The sequence below is a fragment of the Manduca sexta genome, chromosome 26 (genome assembly GCF_014839805.1).
Source record: "Manduca sexta isolate Smith_Timp_Sample1 chromosome 26, JHU_Msex_v1.0, whole genome shotgun sequence".
Lineage (NCBI taxonomy): Eukaryota > Metazoa > Arthropoda > Insecta > Lepidoptera > Sphingidae > Manduca > Manduca sexta.
Genome location: NC_051140.1, coordinates 18,846,745 through 18,864,609, shown reverse-complemented (window position 1 = coordinate 18,864,609; position 17,865 = coordinate 18,846,745). Strand labels below are relative to the sequence as shown.

At 35.8% G+C, this 17,865-nt stretch overlaps 1 protein-coding gene across 1 annotated transcript; it reads left to right on the top strand.

Moving 5' to 3' along the window:
* The first annotated feature begins 6,663 nt into the window (after positions 1-6,663).
* On the top strand, positions 6,664-17,638 carry LOC115448493 (peroxidase). The gene is made up of 12 exons (XM_030175919.2): positions 6,664-6,833; positions 7,269-7,411; positions 12,188-12,352; positions 12,761-12,948; positions 13,299-13,503; positions 13,699-13,887; positions 14,249-14,393; positions 14,758-14,914; positions 15,230-15,397; positions 15,859-16,057; positions 16,231-16,336; positions 17,343-17,638. Exons 1-12 carry the CDS (start codon positions 6,706-6,708, stop codon positions 17,443-17,445), a joined length of 1,896 nt encoding a protein of 631 aa, XP_030031779.1. The 5' UTR covers positions 6,664-6,705; the 3' UTR covers positions 17,446-17,638.
* The last annotated feature ends 227 nt before the right edge of the window (positions 17,639-17,865 follow it).

Below are 17,865 nucleotides of genomic sequence, written 5' to 3'. Positions count from 1 at the left end.
CGAATACCGCTTTGAGGCCTTGGGTTCATATTCCAGGTCAGACAATTAATATTGCATTATAGCAGCGACAAGTGCTGCCACGACGTGTATTACGCACTTCTGATTCAATTGGAAATAACGTACTCCAACGCAACATAGTTTGATGCGCGCTGTGTCTTACATTAAAATTAATTAGTTAAAATGAGAAGAATTAGTGATAGCGCGATGCAATCCTGAACGGCAGTCAGCAGTACTAGACCATTCAACAGTACTGGATACCCGGAGAGATAAGTGGTACTGTCAGTGCTGGTAAGTGGTAGATATGGTCCACACATCCATCGAAGGTCTGGTCGATTTGCCAAACAGTGTGTTAAAATATTTTTTTATTGTTACTCGGATGTTAGACATTGAAATTAAACTATTTTACGGATTTTATTATCATTATTTATATTATTTTCTCCTCATGTTTCGAGACTATGGAGCCTTATTGGTCACGGGGTGGACTGAGATGTTAGTTGTCCCCAAGTCGTAGTTAAAATATCTACCTACATTTTTCAATTAAACGGAATTGTATTATATTTGTATAGATCTTAATAACACATTTTACAAAATACCCAAGAGGATGTTATAACTATATAAGAAAAGATATTCGAACTATATAAGTATAAAGCAGCAAGAACAACTGTATCCAAGGCTACTCCCCTCACGGAGGGTAATGGAACTATTTCCCTCCGGAGGGCCGAGATCCAATCAAGCATTCATTCAATTAGCGTGTGAGTGACATCTCAACGGACGTGGCTTTTTTATACTTGAATAACAAGTCGTGAAAATCGAGTTCAGACATTTATACTCTATTTTTGTTGGTTTTAATAACGAGAGGAGTTTACCGTTCGCCTGATGGTAAGCGATTCGTATCCCTGTATTCGGGCAGTCGTCCGCCCATTAACAGTAGAAATACCATCCAACGCCTTGAATTACAAAAGATTGTTTGCTATTCCACTGCGCTCGCCATCCTAAGACATGAGATGTTAAGTCTTTTTATTTCCAGTAATTACACTGGCTACAATATCCTTCAAACTGGAACACTACCTACAGTAACTACAACTGCTGATTAGCGGCAGAAATAAACATTGCAGTGGATCCTACCTTGACGGACTCTCACATATGAGAGACCTACCACCAGTAACTTATGAATGAATCACTGACTTTTCAAACACCCACGAATAAAGCCAACATTATTCTCCAATATACAAGTAAATATACAAAAACATATTATTTTCTTATGTAGACTAAATAACCAAGTAACTAGTGTACATTTAAAGGATTTATAACGCTCTATGAGTAACAATCATTTTCAGAAATCTCAGGTTTGCCTTCCAGAATAGTTTTTTTTTTTAAATCAAAGTAACTAGTCAAGAAAGAACATAAATGCATTGCTTTAAAAGGAGTCGGCACCACGCTTTAAAATATTCCACTAAAATACACAATAAATCCGATAAAAAACTCGGTAACATTATTAAGGCGCAAGCAAATAATATAGCTGATGAAATACGAGTGTTATATACCATCTGCCTACCCCTGAAAATGCGTGACACAAAAGAAAACAATGTTCCCCAAGACTTACTTCCTAAGCCAGATTCGATCTCACGGCAACTAATTGAATGATTACCACGACTCCTGTCGGATTAATGCGAATCCCCAGCCTCCCCTACGATTAGAGGATCCAACGGGAACAGTTTAATATTAGGTAGATTTCTTTCAGTTGCCAATTTTCCATTTCCTTTCTTTTAAATTGTGATAATTTGTGTAAGGTTTTGAATGTCATATTATTAATAATGCTTTCTGCGTTTATATTATTATATTATAGTGAATTGGTAACCAGTATAATATAGGTAATGTTCAATTAGTTTTTGGTTTTTAGTTGGTTTGAAAGTGATATAATTTTTGTTAAAAAGTTTTTTGTGTTAGTAAAATCAGTATACGTTGAGGACATCATAGTTGATGGCATCGTTTTAAGCGTTTTCTGATGTAGCTCCGAAGTCAAGGGTCCAACAACAATAAAATTATATATCGGACAAAACGGGAAGCACTGCTTTTAAATTAAATAAAAAATCATCAAAATCGGTTCATCCACTCAAAAGTTCTGAGGTAACAAACATAAAAAAGACAGTCGAATTGAGAAACTCCTCGTTTTTTTTTTAGTCAGTTAAAAATATTGCAAACAAAGAAGTTCTCAAATAAAAGAAGAAACTGTATTAAAGTCATGTATAATTGTCCAACAGTTGCATCAAATTAACTGTCTGACAGTTCCACGTGGTCGTACGAGTGTCGCTCCGTCAACGCTGTCATTGTCTTCAAACGAAAGTATTTTTAGAACAAAATCGTCCTTTTCGTATAGTTTCATTTGGGGACAGTATGCGAGTATGTATTTGATGCATGTGTTTACTTGTATGTTTATAGGTTCTCGTTTTCAAACTAAATTTGTATATAAATAATATTTCAAAAGCACTTTTTGTGTAGAAGAGTTTCCTATAATCAGTTCTACAGAATGTACTGGTAAATCGTTCTAATAATATATGGAAGTTATTTATTACATTAAATACCGCTCACGGCATTCCATTATTATAAAAATAACTAAGTGAAGATCAAATCCTTTCAATATTAGTTTTTGTTATTGTATAAATACACATAGGAAACCAAATTTCTAATCAGCCTTCAGCTGATATTGTCTCACAATACCCAGCAAATTTACCTCATTCAAATTCATTTAATTCGAAACATAACAGATCTTGGACATTTAAGTTAATAAATATAAAAATACCAGATAAATAACAATACTTGCCGATACATTACGCGGCGTAATCGCTTGTAAATCATTTTTCTTTATCTTAATCCAATATATCGGATTGGTACCGATGTTGCGGGCTTCCTCTGCGTTTAAGGGAAAAAAATACATTCCAGAATTATATGCCGAATTGGTTGGTATTACTTTTGACAGCCAGAGGATTTGGGACTTTAGGTTGATCAACTTAAGGTCCATTATGAAGATTGTATATTTTTCGTATAGGGTGTGCCAAAAATATGGCATTCGATGAATGGCAAATTAGATATAGCAATGGGAGCGAAATATTATAATAGATAGGATTTTTCTACGGTTGGAAGATACGTTTTCCTTTTTATATATTTCGATATTTATGTTTTGTTTGCATTTTTTTATATTTTGTTTGTTTTTATCCTGGTGCGGTAACTGTACTGCACCATATATATGTGTATCGTAGTATATTTTTATTGCCTTGGGAGGCAGACAGGCAAGTAGTCCCGCGTAATTGCTTCTTCACGCAGTAATACCTCTTTGGGTATACAGCAATACAATATTGCAGTAAACTCTGAGCTAGGGCATAGTAACCAAATTAAGGTGTGAAGTTGCACTTATGATAAGTCAAGATACACGAGAACATTTAATTATAATTATATAATAATAACTACTCCAATTAAGTCGCTCATATAAAGACAGACATTTTATATTGGATATAAAACAGACGAGAGTACAAAGTAAACAAAGAAGTAGACGCTGATGTAACCATGTGAAGAATTTTTCAGCGAATTGAAACCACGTCTATTCGTTGTGATGAGCGTGTAAATTCAGGAAATGTCCATATGCTACGTGTGCGCAATTTGGCTGTTTTAATTTCAGCATCTCTAAAGGATTTGTCTAGTGTGATGATGTGTCTTAAAAATAAAAGTCTAAGTGTATCTCAATCTATATTCTTTCAATCATTGCTAACTTCCCTGTTACATACGAAGTGTAACCGTTACTCGATTTTTTTTTCGTTCATTGCCCTGTTACATACAAATTGACGAAACAAAAGCTGTAACGCTCAAAGTAACACTGACTGCCAGATATTTTTTTCTGAATTCTCCTGTAAAATGATGTGAAAATAAAAGAGAGCAAATGTTTTCTTTCTGATTATATAATATGGAGAAGGTCACAGTGACGGAGAATTAAAATTATCAAAAGAGAACCGAACATTTTTTGCCTTAGTTAACATATTGCGGTCAATTTCACGGAAAGCAAAAACTGAGAAATTGGATGAGTCTTAATTCGAAATCAACAATCGTTAACATACCTACTAAAATACTTATTATGCGTAGGTAATTTAGAAATTCATAGAATTAAGGAATAATACTTAGATAACAATAATATTTTTATTAACTACAAAATATATAGAAGTATTCATTTGCTATAAGAGTAATAAAATTATTAAAATCATAATTACAATAACTACCTATAAATTTTATCCTCAATACATAACTCTGTAAACGTACTTTTCTATAATAAATAGGTATCTTCTTTGTCAAACAGACCAACAGAATATTTGTACTTGTCTACATAAATTACTTATTAAATTACTAATTTCCATAATCAACAAATGTTATACATACAATTCTACTTATACTGTGGTGCCATTTTAAATTCAGTAAAATATAATAATTATTTCCTTCTAATAAACATCTTTTGTCTGAAATTCAAAATTATCATGCTTTTAACTTTACTATCTAAATTCTAATATGTAAAATCACAAATGAATAATATATGTACGTAAAGTTAGACTGTTTACTAATCATAGACAATAATTTCAACTATAATACACATTAATTTACAATTTCTACGTAACAAAGGGTAGGACAACAAAATATCACAGAACCGCCGATAAATAAATTGAATATGACAATTCACAAATACTGTTAATTAATACCATAAGAAACTATGAAGTTTGATTGATGTAAAAAGTAACAACAATACATAATCGGTTGACGTTGATGGTTGACTTTGGTATGATCTTTCCTATATTAAGACTTTCCTACATTATTGACTGCCTGTTGTTTAAACGTGTAAACAAAATGTAAATCCATTATTGCCTTAAGATCAGTGTATCAGATTGTGTCACTCTAGTATTAAGGGCTATGGATTTTTAATAAATAAAATTAAATAAAAAAAAAAAAACATCGGTGTTCTGCGAGCGCTATGACTTATTCTTCTTTATACGAGTCTTAAAAAGAGTGGTAGGATATATTTAAATCCGCTCGGATGGCAACCACCGTACACAAGGTGTTAAAACCAACCTTAATGGCCCAAGTAAGTGTGTCGCATTCAGGGATCAGCTTATATATATCCAGTTCTAATAGGTTGTGATAATTGTGTTGACTACCGCGGGGTAATCATCTCTCGTCAGTCGACATTCAATTGAATCTTACACTACTCATCAGGTGCATTGGAGCCACTTTGCCATGCACCTGTAAAAAAGAGTGCTCAACCTTCAGTAGGTAACGGCTTGGCCGTGCCTCTGGCATTGCAAAGTCAATGGTCGGCAAGACGTTTACCATCAGGCGGATCGCTTACTCGTTTATCTAATAACACAATAAAAAAAGTGAAGTCGAACGGGCCCAGCTTTCCTTTGCGCAAATCTTCCACAGGATTTTGACGAACATTAATATAGTAATAGAAAATGCTGCCATCTATATCTAATAAAAGCGGCGATAGCCTAGTTGGGTGTGGAACGGACTGCCAAGACCAATGTCCGCAGGTTCAAATCCCAAGGGCACACACTTCTGACTTTTCTAAAAAATCATGTGTGTATTCTTTGTGAATTTATCGTTCGCTTTAACGGTGAAGGAAAACATCGTGAGGAAACCTGCACATCTGAGTAATTCTCTATAGGAATTTCGAAGGTGTGTGAAGTCTACCAATCCGCACTAGGCCAGCGTGGTGGACTAAGGCCTAATCCCTCTCAGTGGTAGAGGAGGCCCGTGCTCAGCAGTGGGCAAGTATATAATACAGGGCTGATATTATTATTATTATTATATCTAATAACACCTTGCACTTCAAACGCCACAATTTCACGTCTGTGGTGGAATTTCTAGGGAAAAAACACAAGGTGCGTCATCTAATGTTATTTAAACGTTGTTTAACATAAGTAAATAACGATTATATTAACAAAATACGAGTTGGATGCGGTCATTATTACATCAATGTACGTAATTATGAAGTTAAACTATGATTAGTTTGCATGGATTCATACTCATTAAATATATAATGTTTAATATCAGCCAAAATCTAAAAAGGAAGCCGGTAGGAATCGGGTTGTATTGACGCTTCGCCATTGAAAAGTGATTTTATAGTTTCCAAGATCAATAACGATCGCGATCAGTTCGTGCTTATACAGTAAAGGGTGCTATATAAGTCTGTTCATACCTTATTATAAATAAAATAAAATTGTGTATTGTTCTTTTTACCTAGCATGAGATACGAAAAACTGGGCAAGTGATGTTAAATGCTCCAGTGACTATGAATGGATTTGTTTACAGCTTTTTACCTCACATTTGATCTTATATTGTCTAGCGATGCACCCTAGCTTCTTCTGGTGGTCTGATTGCTTCCAAACTTAATAAGATCACCCGTCGGGCTAATCAGAATATTTCAATCGCTACAGCCATTTTGTAATCTACAAGGGAACATACAAACACATTTATTTTATATAGCGACTGATTAAAAAGAGAGCTTCATTTTGCACATTATTTGCTCTAAAATTATACGAAAAACTACGTACAGTTTAACAATTAAAACGTATCACCTGTTCAATTAAATTCGTTAAATAAATAAGGAGTTTTTTTTTCGTGAATTACAAATTCTGCTGCATCGAAGCCGGGAAGTTGGGCTTTGCTAAAATGTTGGTGCAGATTTTGATGACATTTTTGCTGTCGAAGGGCAGTGTGGGAATAGTCTACGATTCCTATACTGCGGAACCGGCTAGCGAGGAACTTGTGGAGCATTATAGAAGCCAGAATCTCCTCCAGTGAGTATTTCATTATAACAAGTCATTTATATAATAATTTGTCGAGCGGTTAAGCAGGCGAGCTAGTCAATTATTGTGAGTGGAAACTTGAAAGTAACATATCATATTTGGAAATTATCTAGATACTGACCAATATACAATTAGTATTGCACGTAATAAACACTTCTACTGGCTTATAGACTCACCCGATGTATAGTCAACCAAAACGTAGATGATATAATTCAAAATGAAATCATCTTAGAAGGAAAAGTCTAATTAACATTTATTCCGTTGTCAAAATGAGAGTAAAGCCCTTTCAATTTATTTCAAAGAAGAAAAAAAAATTGTACATTTTTTATGAATAGAGAGAATAACAATGAAAAATATTGATTGACAAACGTTAACTTTTTTTATTCTTAATCTAAATAGCGTTTACTATTTTTCTTTATATTTCAGAAACTGTACTATCAACCTTGAATTACCCTGTAATGAAGAGGAAGGGAGGCGTTTGGACGGATCCTGCAGTGACGTCGATGACCCAGTCACTGGGACCTTCCACACTCCCCTGAATCGTTTACTACCACCTGTTTATAGTTATGGTGAGCTATTAATTACATAATTCTTTCTATTTCCACATTGTAAAGTTCAAAATTTCTAACTAACCTACACATCGACACTTGAAAGGTAATCATTTCTAAGCGACATTCAGTAAATTTTTGAATAGAGTGCTTTAAAGTTTTGTTTTAATATGAAAATACCTAACAATTAAAATATTTATTTTATAAACATATAGTCTAATGATAAAATTGTCCTAGACCTACAAAACCTAGATCAAATGACATTCGATTCAAAATGTTTATATAATCCATTTTCAGTATATTTGTCGCTTAGATATGATTGCGTTTCCAGCGTCGATATATACATATATAAATAAATATATAAATTTTAATTAGTCACCGACTCCAAATTTGGCAACCTATATATTACTATAGATAATAATGAAAAATATTTTTTTTGGATTTTATTGCTTTTTAGGTTACTTAAAATTTTGTTAAAAGTTTTTAATAATTTCACGAACATTAGCGCAGCTCGTGCGCATCCCTCGCCCAATAAGAGTACATAATTGTGAAGAGATAGAAAACAATTATTTCTACCGTAATTCTATATTTTGTATTGTCTGATCTAGCTTTTTCTCGGAACTTCGTCCGCGTGAAAGAGTTGTTCCAGAATAAAGTTCCGCTATATTTGTATAAAATAACTATGTTAAGTAGTTTTCTCAGTAAGTGATTTATTTATAATCTTATGAGAAATAAATGATTCTTAAACCTAAACCTATATTGAAATTAAACTAATTTTTCGGATTCTATCGCGGTTTTTTGTTTTTTATTTTTCTCCCGACGTTTCGAAGACTTTGCAGCCTTCATGGTCACGGGGGGGACTGAGGTGTTGTTCATCCGCAAAGTCAAAGTTACAATATCTACCTACATTTTACAATTATACAACTTTTTTTAAATTTTTAGCTGTTGGTGGTCCGATCTACGCAGAATGAGCTCACAGTGTCTTGAAGTCTGGCAGCCGGTCTTTTGGGTTCCGATTTAATTAAATGTAGAACTGGATCCCAGGCTTGTGCAAGCTTCCAACCATCTTCCCTATTGAAATTAGGATGTTTTTTAATTTCAATAGCCTCGCGAATCATCCTGGGCAGGAATCGGTGTTCTTTGGCGAGGATTTGTGGCTTGTCTAGTCGCAGATAATGATTGGCGCCTCCTTCAGAGTGTTCAGCGACTGCAGACTTCGTCGAGCGTCGGTGTTTCACGTCAGCTACATGTTCTTTTACGCGGGTCCCTATATTTCTTTTTGTTTGCCCGATATAAGAGAGGCCACAGTTGCAATCTATTTTGTATACTCCCGGTTCTTGTAGAGGTATATGACACTTGACAGGTGGTAAAAATTGACTAATCTTCTTAGGCGGCTTAAAATAAGTTTTTATGGAAGCACGCTTCAGGATGTAGCCAATCTTGTCGGTGACTCCTCTTACATATGGTAATACAACCGGAACACGTTCAACTGTGGCTGGTTTCACTCGGTTTCTGTGACGGCGGCGTGGAATTTGGAGCTTGTTGTCTCGCAGTACTTGCTTGACATGTTGCAGCTCAGCGGCCAGGTGTTTCTCGTCACAGATTCCTTGTGCTCTCTGAAACAAAGATTTGCCCACGGTAGCTAACTGTTTTGGATGGTGATGAGATTCACCGTTCAGATATTTATCAGTATGGGTCTGTTTCCGATGCACAGTATGACTTAAGGTCTGATTAGGATTACGGATGATTAAAACATCTAAGAAAGCAAGAGATTTATTCTGTTCTAACTCCATAGTAAATTGGATTTTATTGTTGATGGAGTTGAGGTGATTTAAAAATGCAGTTACTTTATCAGATGGTAAAATTGTGAAAGTATCGTCTACGTACCGTTTATAAAACCTTGGAGTGACCGGGGCTGTACTCAGGGCTGTCTCCTCGAAGTCTTCCATAAATATATCGGCGACTACCGGGGATACAGGGAGCCCATCGCTACCCCTCAACTTGTACATAGAACTGATTATTCCACAACATATAGCCAGATGTAAGGCAATGTTGGAGTAGTTCTGCATATTCTACAGGAATGTTATTCTCTGCCAACTTCTTAGATACAATTCTGATGCAATCTTGTACTGGTAAGCTCGTAAAGAGAGACTGGACATCAAAACTGACCATAGTTTCATTGTCAGCTAATTTTAGGTCTTTAATATCGCTGACAAATTGGTATGAATCCTTCACAGACGCTCTAGTGTTTCCTCTAAGTGGTGAAAGCACTTTTGCTACGTGCTGAGCCAATCTGTAGGTTGGTGTGTCGATCTGACTCACAATGGGACGTAACGGAGCATTTAATTTGTGTATTTTCGGTAACCCATACAGTTTAGGCGGTTTTGCACACGAAGGAACGAGTAAGTTTACGTCAAGATTTAACTTATCGGAGTAATCTTTTATTAAAGAGCTAGTAGCCTTTAATACTTTGGTAGTCGGGTCTGTTTTGACTATTTTATAGGTACTTACATCCGATAAAAGTTGTTCCATTTTATTATTGTAGTCTGACGTATCCATTACTACTGTCGCATTTCCTTTATCTGCACGGAGAATGGTAAGGTCCTTCATCGATCGCAAGTTCTTTAAAGCGATATATTCGTGTTTTGGAAGATTTGGTTTCGGCACTTTCTTTTGACGCAAAATTGACGAAATGTCCTGGCGTATCGCCTCCGAATCTTCGTGTTTTAAGTTATTTTTGAAGAGACTATTCTCAACATTGCAAATAATGTCTTCATACGGTATCCTTCGTGGTGTAACAGCAAAATTTAAGCCTTTCGATAAAACCTGAATTGTGTTTTCGTCCAATGATTGTTTTGACAGATTTATTACTGCGCGTTGTCCATGGTTTGCGCGGGAGTGTATCTTATCTATGGTCGCGCGCGTTCCATTCCTACACTCGGTGTTTTTAAGATTATCAACAAATAATTTTGATTGTAATTTATTATATTTTATTATATGTTTGTTTTTGCATTCATTATATTTGGAAGTTTCGCGCTTATTTAAGGTCTCGATGCAATTTTTAAAATCAAATGCTGACAACTCTGTCTTCAATTCATTGGATATAATCTCAACACAATTATTTATGTACTGGAGGTCGGATCGTGTTTCGTGTATGGTAGCTCGTAACAGTTTAGTACTCGCCTGGTTAAGAATTTTAGCGCTCCCTCGTATGTATTTCTTGGGTGATAGCTTGACACACGTAGGGATGAGATTGTGGTCACGACATCTCTTCAAGAAATTCAATGATGTGCAGAATCTTGCGCGCTTAGTTTTCAAATTCTCCAACCGGCGTATTTTGTTGGCAAGTTCCAGTCCGTACTGGTTTGCATAATGATTTCTTATATTTACGCGAATGTTAGACATTGAAATTAAACTAATTTTTCGGATTCTATCGCGGTTTTTTGTTTTTTATTTTTCTCCCGACGTTTCGAAGACTTTGCAGCCTTCATGGTCACGGGGGGGACTGAGGTGTTGTTCATCCGCAAAGTCAAAGTTACAATATCTACCTACATTTTACAATTATACAACTTTGTAAACCATGGACAACGCGCAGTAATAAATCTGTCAAAACAATCATTGGACGAAAACACAATTCAGGTTTTATCGAAAGGCTTAAATTTTGCTGTTACACCACGAAGGATACCGTATGAAGACATTATTTGCAATGTTGAGAATAGTCTCTTCAAAAATAACTTAAAACACGAAGATTCGGAGGCGATACGCCAGGACATTTCGTCAATTTTGCGTCAAAAGAAAGTGCCGAAACCAAATCTTCCAAAACACGAATATATCGCTTTAAAGAACTTGCGATCGATGAAGGACCTTACCATTCTCCGTGCAGATAAAGGAAATGCGACAGTAGTAATGGATACGTCAGACTACAATAATAAAATGGAACAACTTTTATCGGATGTAAGTACCTATAAAATAGTCAAAACAGACCCGACTACCAAAGTATTAAAGGCTACTAGCTCTTTAATAAAAGATTACTCCGATAAGTTAAATCTTGACGTAAACTTACTCGTTCCTTCGTGTGCAAAACCGCCTAAACTGTATGGGTTACCGAAAATACACAAATTAAATGCTCCGTTACGTCCCATTGTGAGTCAGATCGACACACCAACCTACAGATTGGCTCAGCACGTAGCAAAAGTGCTTTCACCACTTAGAGGAAACACTAGAGCGTCTGTGAAGGATTCATACCAATTTGTCAGCGATATTAAAGACCTAAAATTAGCTGACAATGAAACTATGGTCAGTTTTGATGTCCAGTCTCTCTTTACGAGCTTACCAGTACAAGATTGCATCAGAATTGTATCTAAGAAGTTGGCAGAGAATAACATTCCTGTAGAATATGCAGAACTACTCCAACATTGCCTTACATCTGGCTATATGTTGTGGAATAATCAGTTCTATGTACAAGTTGAGGGGGTAGCGATGGGCTCCCCTGTATCCCCGGTAGTCGCCGATATATTTATGGAAGACTTCGAGGAGACAGCCCTGAGTACAGCCCCGGTCACTCCAAGGTTTTATAAACGGTACGTAGACGATACTTTCACAATTTTACCATCTGATAAAGTAACTGCACGTACAAAAAAGTAACTTAAAACCTTCGCAAGGTCACCGACTATTTCCATTCAAAATTATCTCCATATAAAATTTCATCAGAAATCCTTACCGTTTTTGCGTTTATGACGTTCAGACAGATGCGGCGAAGAACTTTATTCTATATATGTAAGGATATTACATTTGTAGAGGATGAACCGAGGAACTCCGTGTCAGGAGATCCCCTGCCTCTTGAGAGACGCGTGCGCAAACGCGTCCTGCTGGAAGGAAAAGCATCAGATTCTGAGTTCACGCAACTCCTCCACTACGTGTCTGCTATTACCTTCGCTGACACAGGATCAGTCCACGACACAAGTATGTATTCTATTATGTGTATCAATTAAATTAAAACCATGAACATTTAAATCCAACTGAAAAGATTTTAACATAGGAATATTCAAATTAGAATTTATAGCCTCTTCTGTTCTGAATGATAATCAATTGTCCGAATTAATATTATAATACAATGTATTAACCTCTAATTACTACACACTATTATGTTTTTTGTTTGTTGTTGTATTTAGATCGTGGCTGAAATTAATAATTGATCCAAATATTGGATAATACAATATATCCTATCTTAAGATTAACCCCGAGAATAAACCAATTAAAATATATAATCATCTCAAATATTTTTACTTTCTTATGTTAAGATAGAAATAATGTAATTAACAAAAATCTACCGCGATTCAGAACAAAATTAACGGGAGCACTAATTTTCAGTTAACTATTTGATGCAAACCCAGTACTGTTGCGAGGAGGAAGGCAAGAAAGACCATATGTGCACGCCCATTGTAGTTCCTATAGACGATGACACTCACAGATTCTCTGGCATAAAATGCCTTAACCTGACCAGGCCTAGAACATTCCAGAACATGGGATGCGCTGCAGCGAGTACCGGACACGATAGAGTAAGTTAACCATTAAATATCTTGTTCAATGTGGAAATAATGGTTAATGATTATGTCACTAGTTACAAAGCCGCAAAGCCCGGCACACTCTGGTAACCTTTTCACTAAGATATTCACTTGATCCATGCATAATCTTTAGACACAATACATTAATTCATTCAAACCGAAACGTAAACCAATGACGCGGTCGAAGTGTGTCCCAAAAACATAACGCTACTATGAAACTGAAAGTCGTTTCAATTTAAACTGTCAACTATTTGACAGTGATTCCACTTCGCCAAATACTTGCGAAAAGAAATAAATATATTCAATTCTTGTAGGTATAGTTATAAAATTTTGATGTTTGGCAGTTCACAGTAAACACGCCTCTTTACGAGAACTCTTTCATCTATAGAAGTGTAGAGCCCATGCCTGAATACAGAGCATATAAGGACGGTATGCTTATCTACGAAGAGGAAGATGGCTCTATGTGGCCCACATCCCAAGGGCCAAACAACGTTACGTCATGTTACGCAAACGTGGCAGCAAATGGAGAGAAAAGATGTTTCGGACCTGGTATGTTTTAATCAGATATTGTGAAATGCTTTTTTTTATACAAAAACAAACCGCTTTACATATTAATATGACCGTAAATATGACAAAGCATTAAATTAACCCTATGTTTTACATGTGTGTGATTTTCGGAATTTTTTGAAAATAAGTCTAGCTCATCTACCCACTGCTCATAACAAAAACATTTTTTCCATACAGTCCAAGGATCAATTCTCCCAGTGAGCATGTCCAACGTGTGGTTCTACCGATTACACAACATCGTGGCTGCCGAACTAGCCGAGATCAACCCTCACTGGAGCGACGACAAGATTTTCTACGTCGCTAGAGACATCTGCATCGCCATCAACAACCAAATGCAGTACTATGAACTGATGCCTATTTTGCTTGGTAATTATCAGTTTTACTTATAAAAATTTCGCAAAGTTATGCTTAGTTAAAACACAGATTTACTCAATCAGTTATAAGTCAAAATCCGCCATCTTGCCTCTTAATAAGGTTTAAACTAGGAAACCGGTGATGTTTTTGACAACTATTTAAGCAATTCTTAACAACGTCTTAACGTCAAAACAAATTTGTAAGCAAGATTGTATATTTGTAAAGAATTGTTCACACATCGCGCCCTTTCTCGAAATAAGAAGTAGCCTATGTATTGTTAATCCAGAATATATTCTACCAGTGTTCCAGTTTCTTAATAGAATAATGATCTAATGGAATATTCAACTAACTATTGACGCTAAATTCATTGCAGGGAAAGATTTGATAACGAGACATGCACTTAATTCAATATCGAAGGGCTTCAGAGATCCTTACAACAAGAAAGTTAAGCCTCGAGCCTCTTTTGAGTTCATGTACGCCATGAGATGGTTCCACATTGTACAGGAAGGTATTGTAAAGTGAGTGAAATCCAAATATTTACATAATTTTAGTGGCAGCCAATAGCGGATCCACGATATCTGATAATAATCTCAAATTAACTTGACTTTGTCCTACTTTTTTACCATCACAATTATTACAATAATTTGTTCCTTATCATAATGTAATAACAATCATTATTAGGTTAAGCCATAAACCAAAATCCTGGATCCGTCGTAGGTCTTCGCGAATCTCACTCTCAAATGAAAAGTAATAAGTCTAATTACATCTGATGATACTTTGAATATTAACACAATTTCTTTTTCCACGTACCAATTAAACAAATTTTATATACAACCAAATGTTTTCAATAACTAACATAATCAATAACCTGGAATATTCTAGACTTTTCGACGAACATAATCACTACTTGAAAGAAGACCGTGCAGTGAACCTCACTCTAAGGGTTGGATACTTTTCGATTGACGATAACTTCGCTAAGCTAACGAGAGGATCATTCCTTCAAGCTGCTGGAGGTCGCGACCGTGCTGTAGATCCTGACGTGAGTATCATTGATCTTAAATGAAAGTAGTTCCTAAAATCCTTCATTGGAATATGGTAAAAAATATCTTAATCACCCTCTTATTCTTAAGATCCCAGGTTCGAATCTGGGATGGGAAATTTGGTAATAGGTTTTTCTATTCAGTACCAGTCCGGAGTCTTAAATTTGTGCCTGATATAGCTATAGGTTCGCACTGTATCACATCATGGGAAAGAACATACATAACTAATGGTAGGTCCCGTAGCTGCACTTCTGATTGCTGTCTACGTAATGAGTGTTTTGTGTATCTCCATATTTGATTTCTCTATTCATCAGATATCTGAACTTGGTCTGGGAGGTATGCAGCACTCAACTGATCTTACAACAGCTGACTTGCGCAAAGGAAGATTGTTTGGCGTACAACCGTACGTCGATTACTTGGAATTCTGCGGCTCCAGAAAGCCAAAAACTTGGAAGGATTTAGCTAAACACGTCGGCTGGGAGGTAATTACTATATTGTCCAAATTATAAATCTAAAAGTTTGAGAATCTTTATTTCTTAGTAGCGCATACACCACTAGTTGGATTTGGATGAATTTTACAAATCCCGCAAAACTGCGATCAAAAGTAATTATTTCAATGCTTTTATCTTTGCCAATTGGTCACTTAGACCAACAATTTATAAGTCGTCTAAATGGTACCCCTCTCATATGCGAGTCTAATTCGAGTTAGGTTACTACAAAATTGTGTATTTCTGCCGCCAAGCGCCAATGTGCATTGAGTATTATTGTATAAAATGATCTCTAAATGGGACTAGGGATTGGAATTATCTTCTTAGGTTTTCAGGCAATGCAGATATCGGAAGTGCTTCGAAATTATGAATTACATTACTGTTTACACTTTATAAAGGCAGTCGTGTCCTTGACACATTTTTTTCTTGTCTTTATATAAAAAAAAACCTTTCAGATTGTTGAACAAATCCGAGAATTGTACGACGATGTAAATGACGTGGACCTTCTAGTTGGTTTGTGGGGAGAAGGAAGACCGAAAGACGGCTACGTGCCACCAACTCTTGGCTGCATCCTGGCTAATCAGATGGAAACTGCGATGGTAGCCGACAAACATTGGTACGAACGACCTAACAGGCCTTACGCTTTCACTAGGGGTGAGTTAACTGATGATTTCTTAAGTATACTTTATCTTATTTGTTATGGCAAAGTACGGCTTATAATAAGTAAATACAGATTCTTTTAAATTGTAATATGAAACATACCATATTACTAATCATAGGTGATCAGAAAAATTAAAAAAATATTCATTAAAGTGCGTTTGGTACAGCTCAACTGAAAGAAATCAGAAAAGCAAGTTTCGCAGCGTTCCTCTGCACAGTAGAACCTAAACTGAAAACTATTACGCCTCAACCTCTGAGGAGAGTCAGCGCTATGTAAGTACAGTATTCTAATTCATCGTGGATTTTTTATATAATAAATTCCAGAAATAAAGCGGCGAAAGCCTACTTGGGTGTGGAATGGACCGCCGAGACGAATGTCCGCAGGTTCAAATCCCAAGGGCACACAGCTCTGGTTTTTCTAAGATTATGTGTGTATTCTTTGTAAATTATCGCTTGCTTTAACGGGGAAGGAAAACATTGTGAGGAAACCCGCATACCTGAGAAATTCTCTGTAGGAATTTAGAAGGTGCGTGAAGTCTACCAATCCGCACTAGGCCAGCGTGATGGACTAAGGCCTAATCCCTGACACTAGTAGAGGAGGAACGTGCCCAGCAGTGGGACAGTATTATATACATTTCAGAATAAATTTTCAAAGAGCTTTCCTTAGTGCTCATGTATTGACGGCGGTTAGAATGCTAATTGACTTAAGCGACATTAAGATATATATATTTTAGTATACATAAAGTTTTTTTATTTTATAAATAATATAACTGGAAACTGCACATCTTTTTTGTTTTTTGAACGTCGTTAACATTTATCAAACAAAATGTCGGTTAGATCAATTAGCCTTTCAAGGTCGATATGCAGTGACGTGAAGTGGCAGCCTGTTGTTCAGGTATAGTAGGTTATTATTTCGAAGGATTCAACATCCTAACCTTATTCTTTATTATTTTCTGTTAAGGTCAGCAGCGCATTCATTATCCTCTTAGTATTATGGATGCTGTGGTGTGTGGGGATAACATCCTACGACCAAATTGTACGCCAGAATAAAATAAAACGTATATACAGATATGTGTGGGGAAGTGTGAAATCGTAAGTCCTTAAAGAGTTGCCGGGTCGTTAAATAAAATTAGTCCGTCTCACGATCACAAAAGAGTTTATTTTTCCACAACACAAAAATTGAAGATAATTTAGATTAAGATCATTTATATAATTTTATCCTCGCGAAATAAAAGTAGCTCCGCTACATATGCATAACTGACTATTTTATATATTATAGGAACCCTCTAGTCAACTGTGAAGATATTGAAAAATGGGACCTCAACGCATGGAGAGACGATAATGTTGGTTACAGAAGAAATCATAGACAATTTTCGCATTGAGTAATATGAGCTTCAGATTTTTCCCCGAAGAGCTAGGCAGAGCAGCATGAACGCTCACGTATCAATAAATAATAGCATTTTATTTCAACCATGTTAACTCCATACTTGCTTAATTATATAAACATAGATACCAAATACAAATAAGATAATCGATCATTGCCTTCTTTAATAAAAACTTTCACACATAATAAAATATGGAGTTTTAATTAAGGCTTCACATAAGCCTGGACTGTCTCATGTGATAGACCCGCTACCTAGATTATTCCGGACACTTAATTAGGTATATAGTGCTGATCTTTTTTCCATTCAGACCCCTATCGTATTTGCTTGAAAGTAGGAGTAATGGTTATTGCAGCAGCAATAAAAAAAATTAAATATAAATAAAAGAATCAAAACCTATTTATATATGAAAGCTTTGTA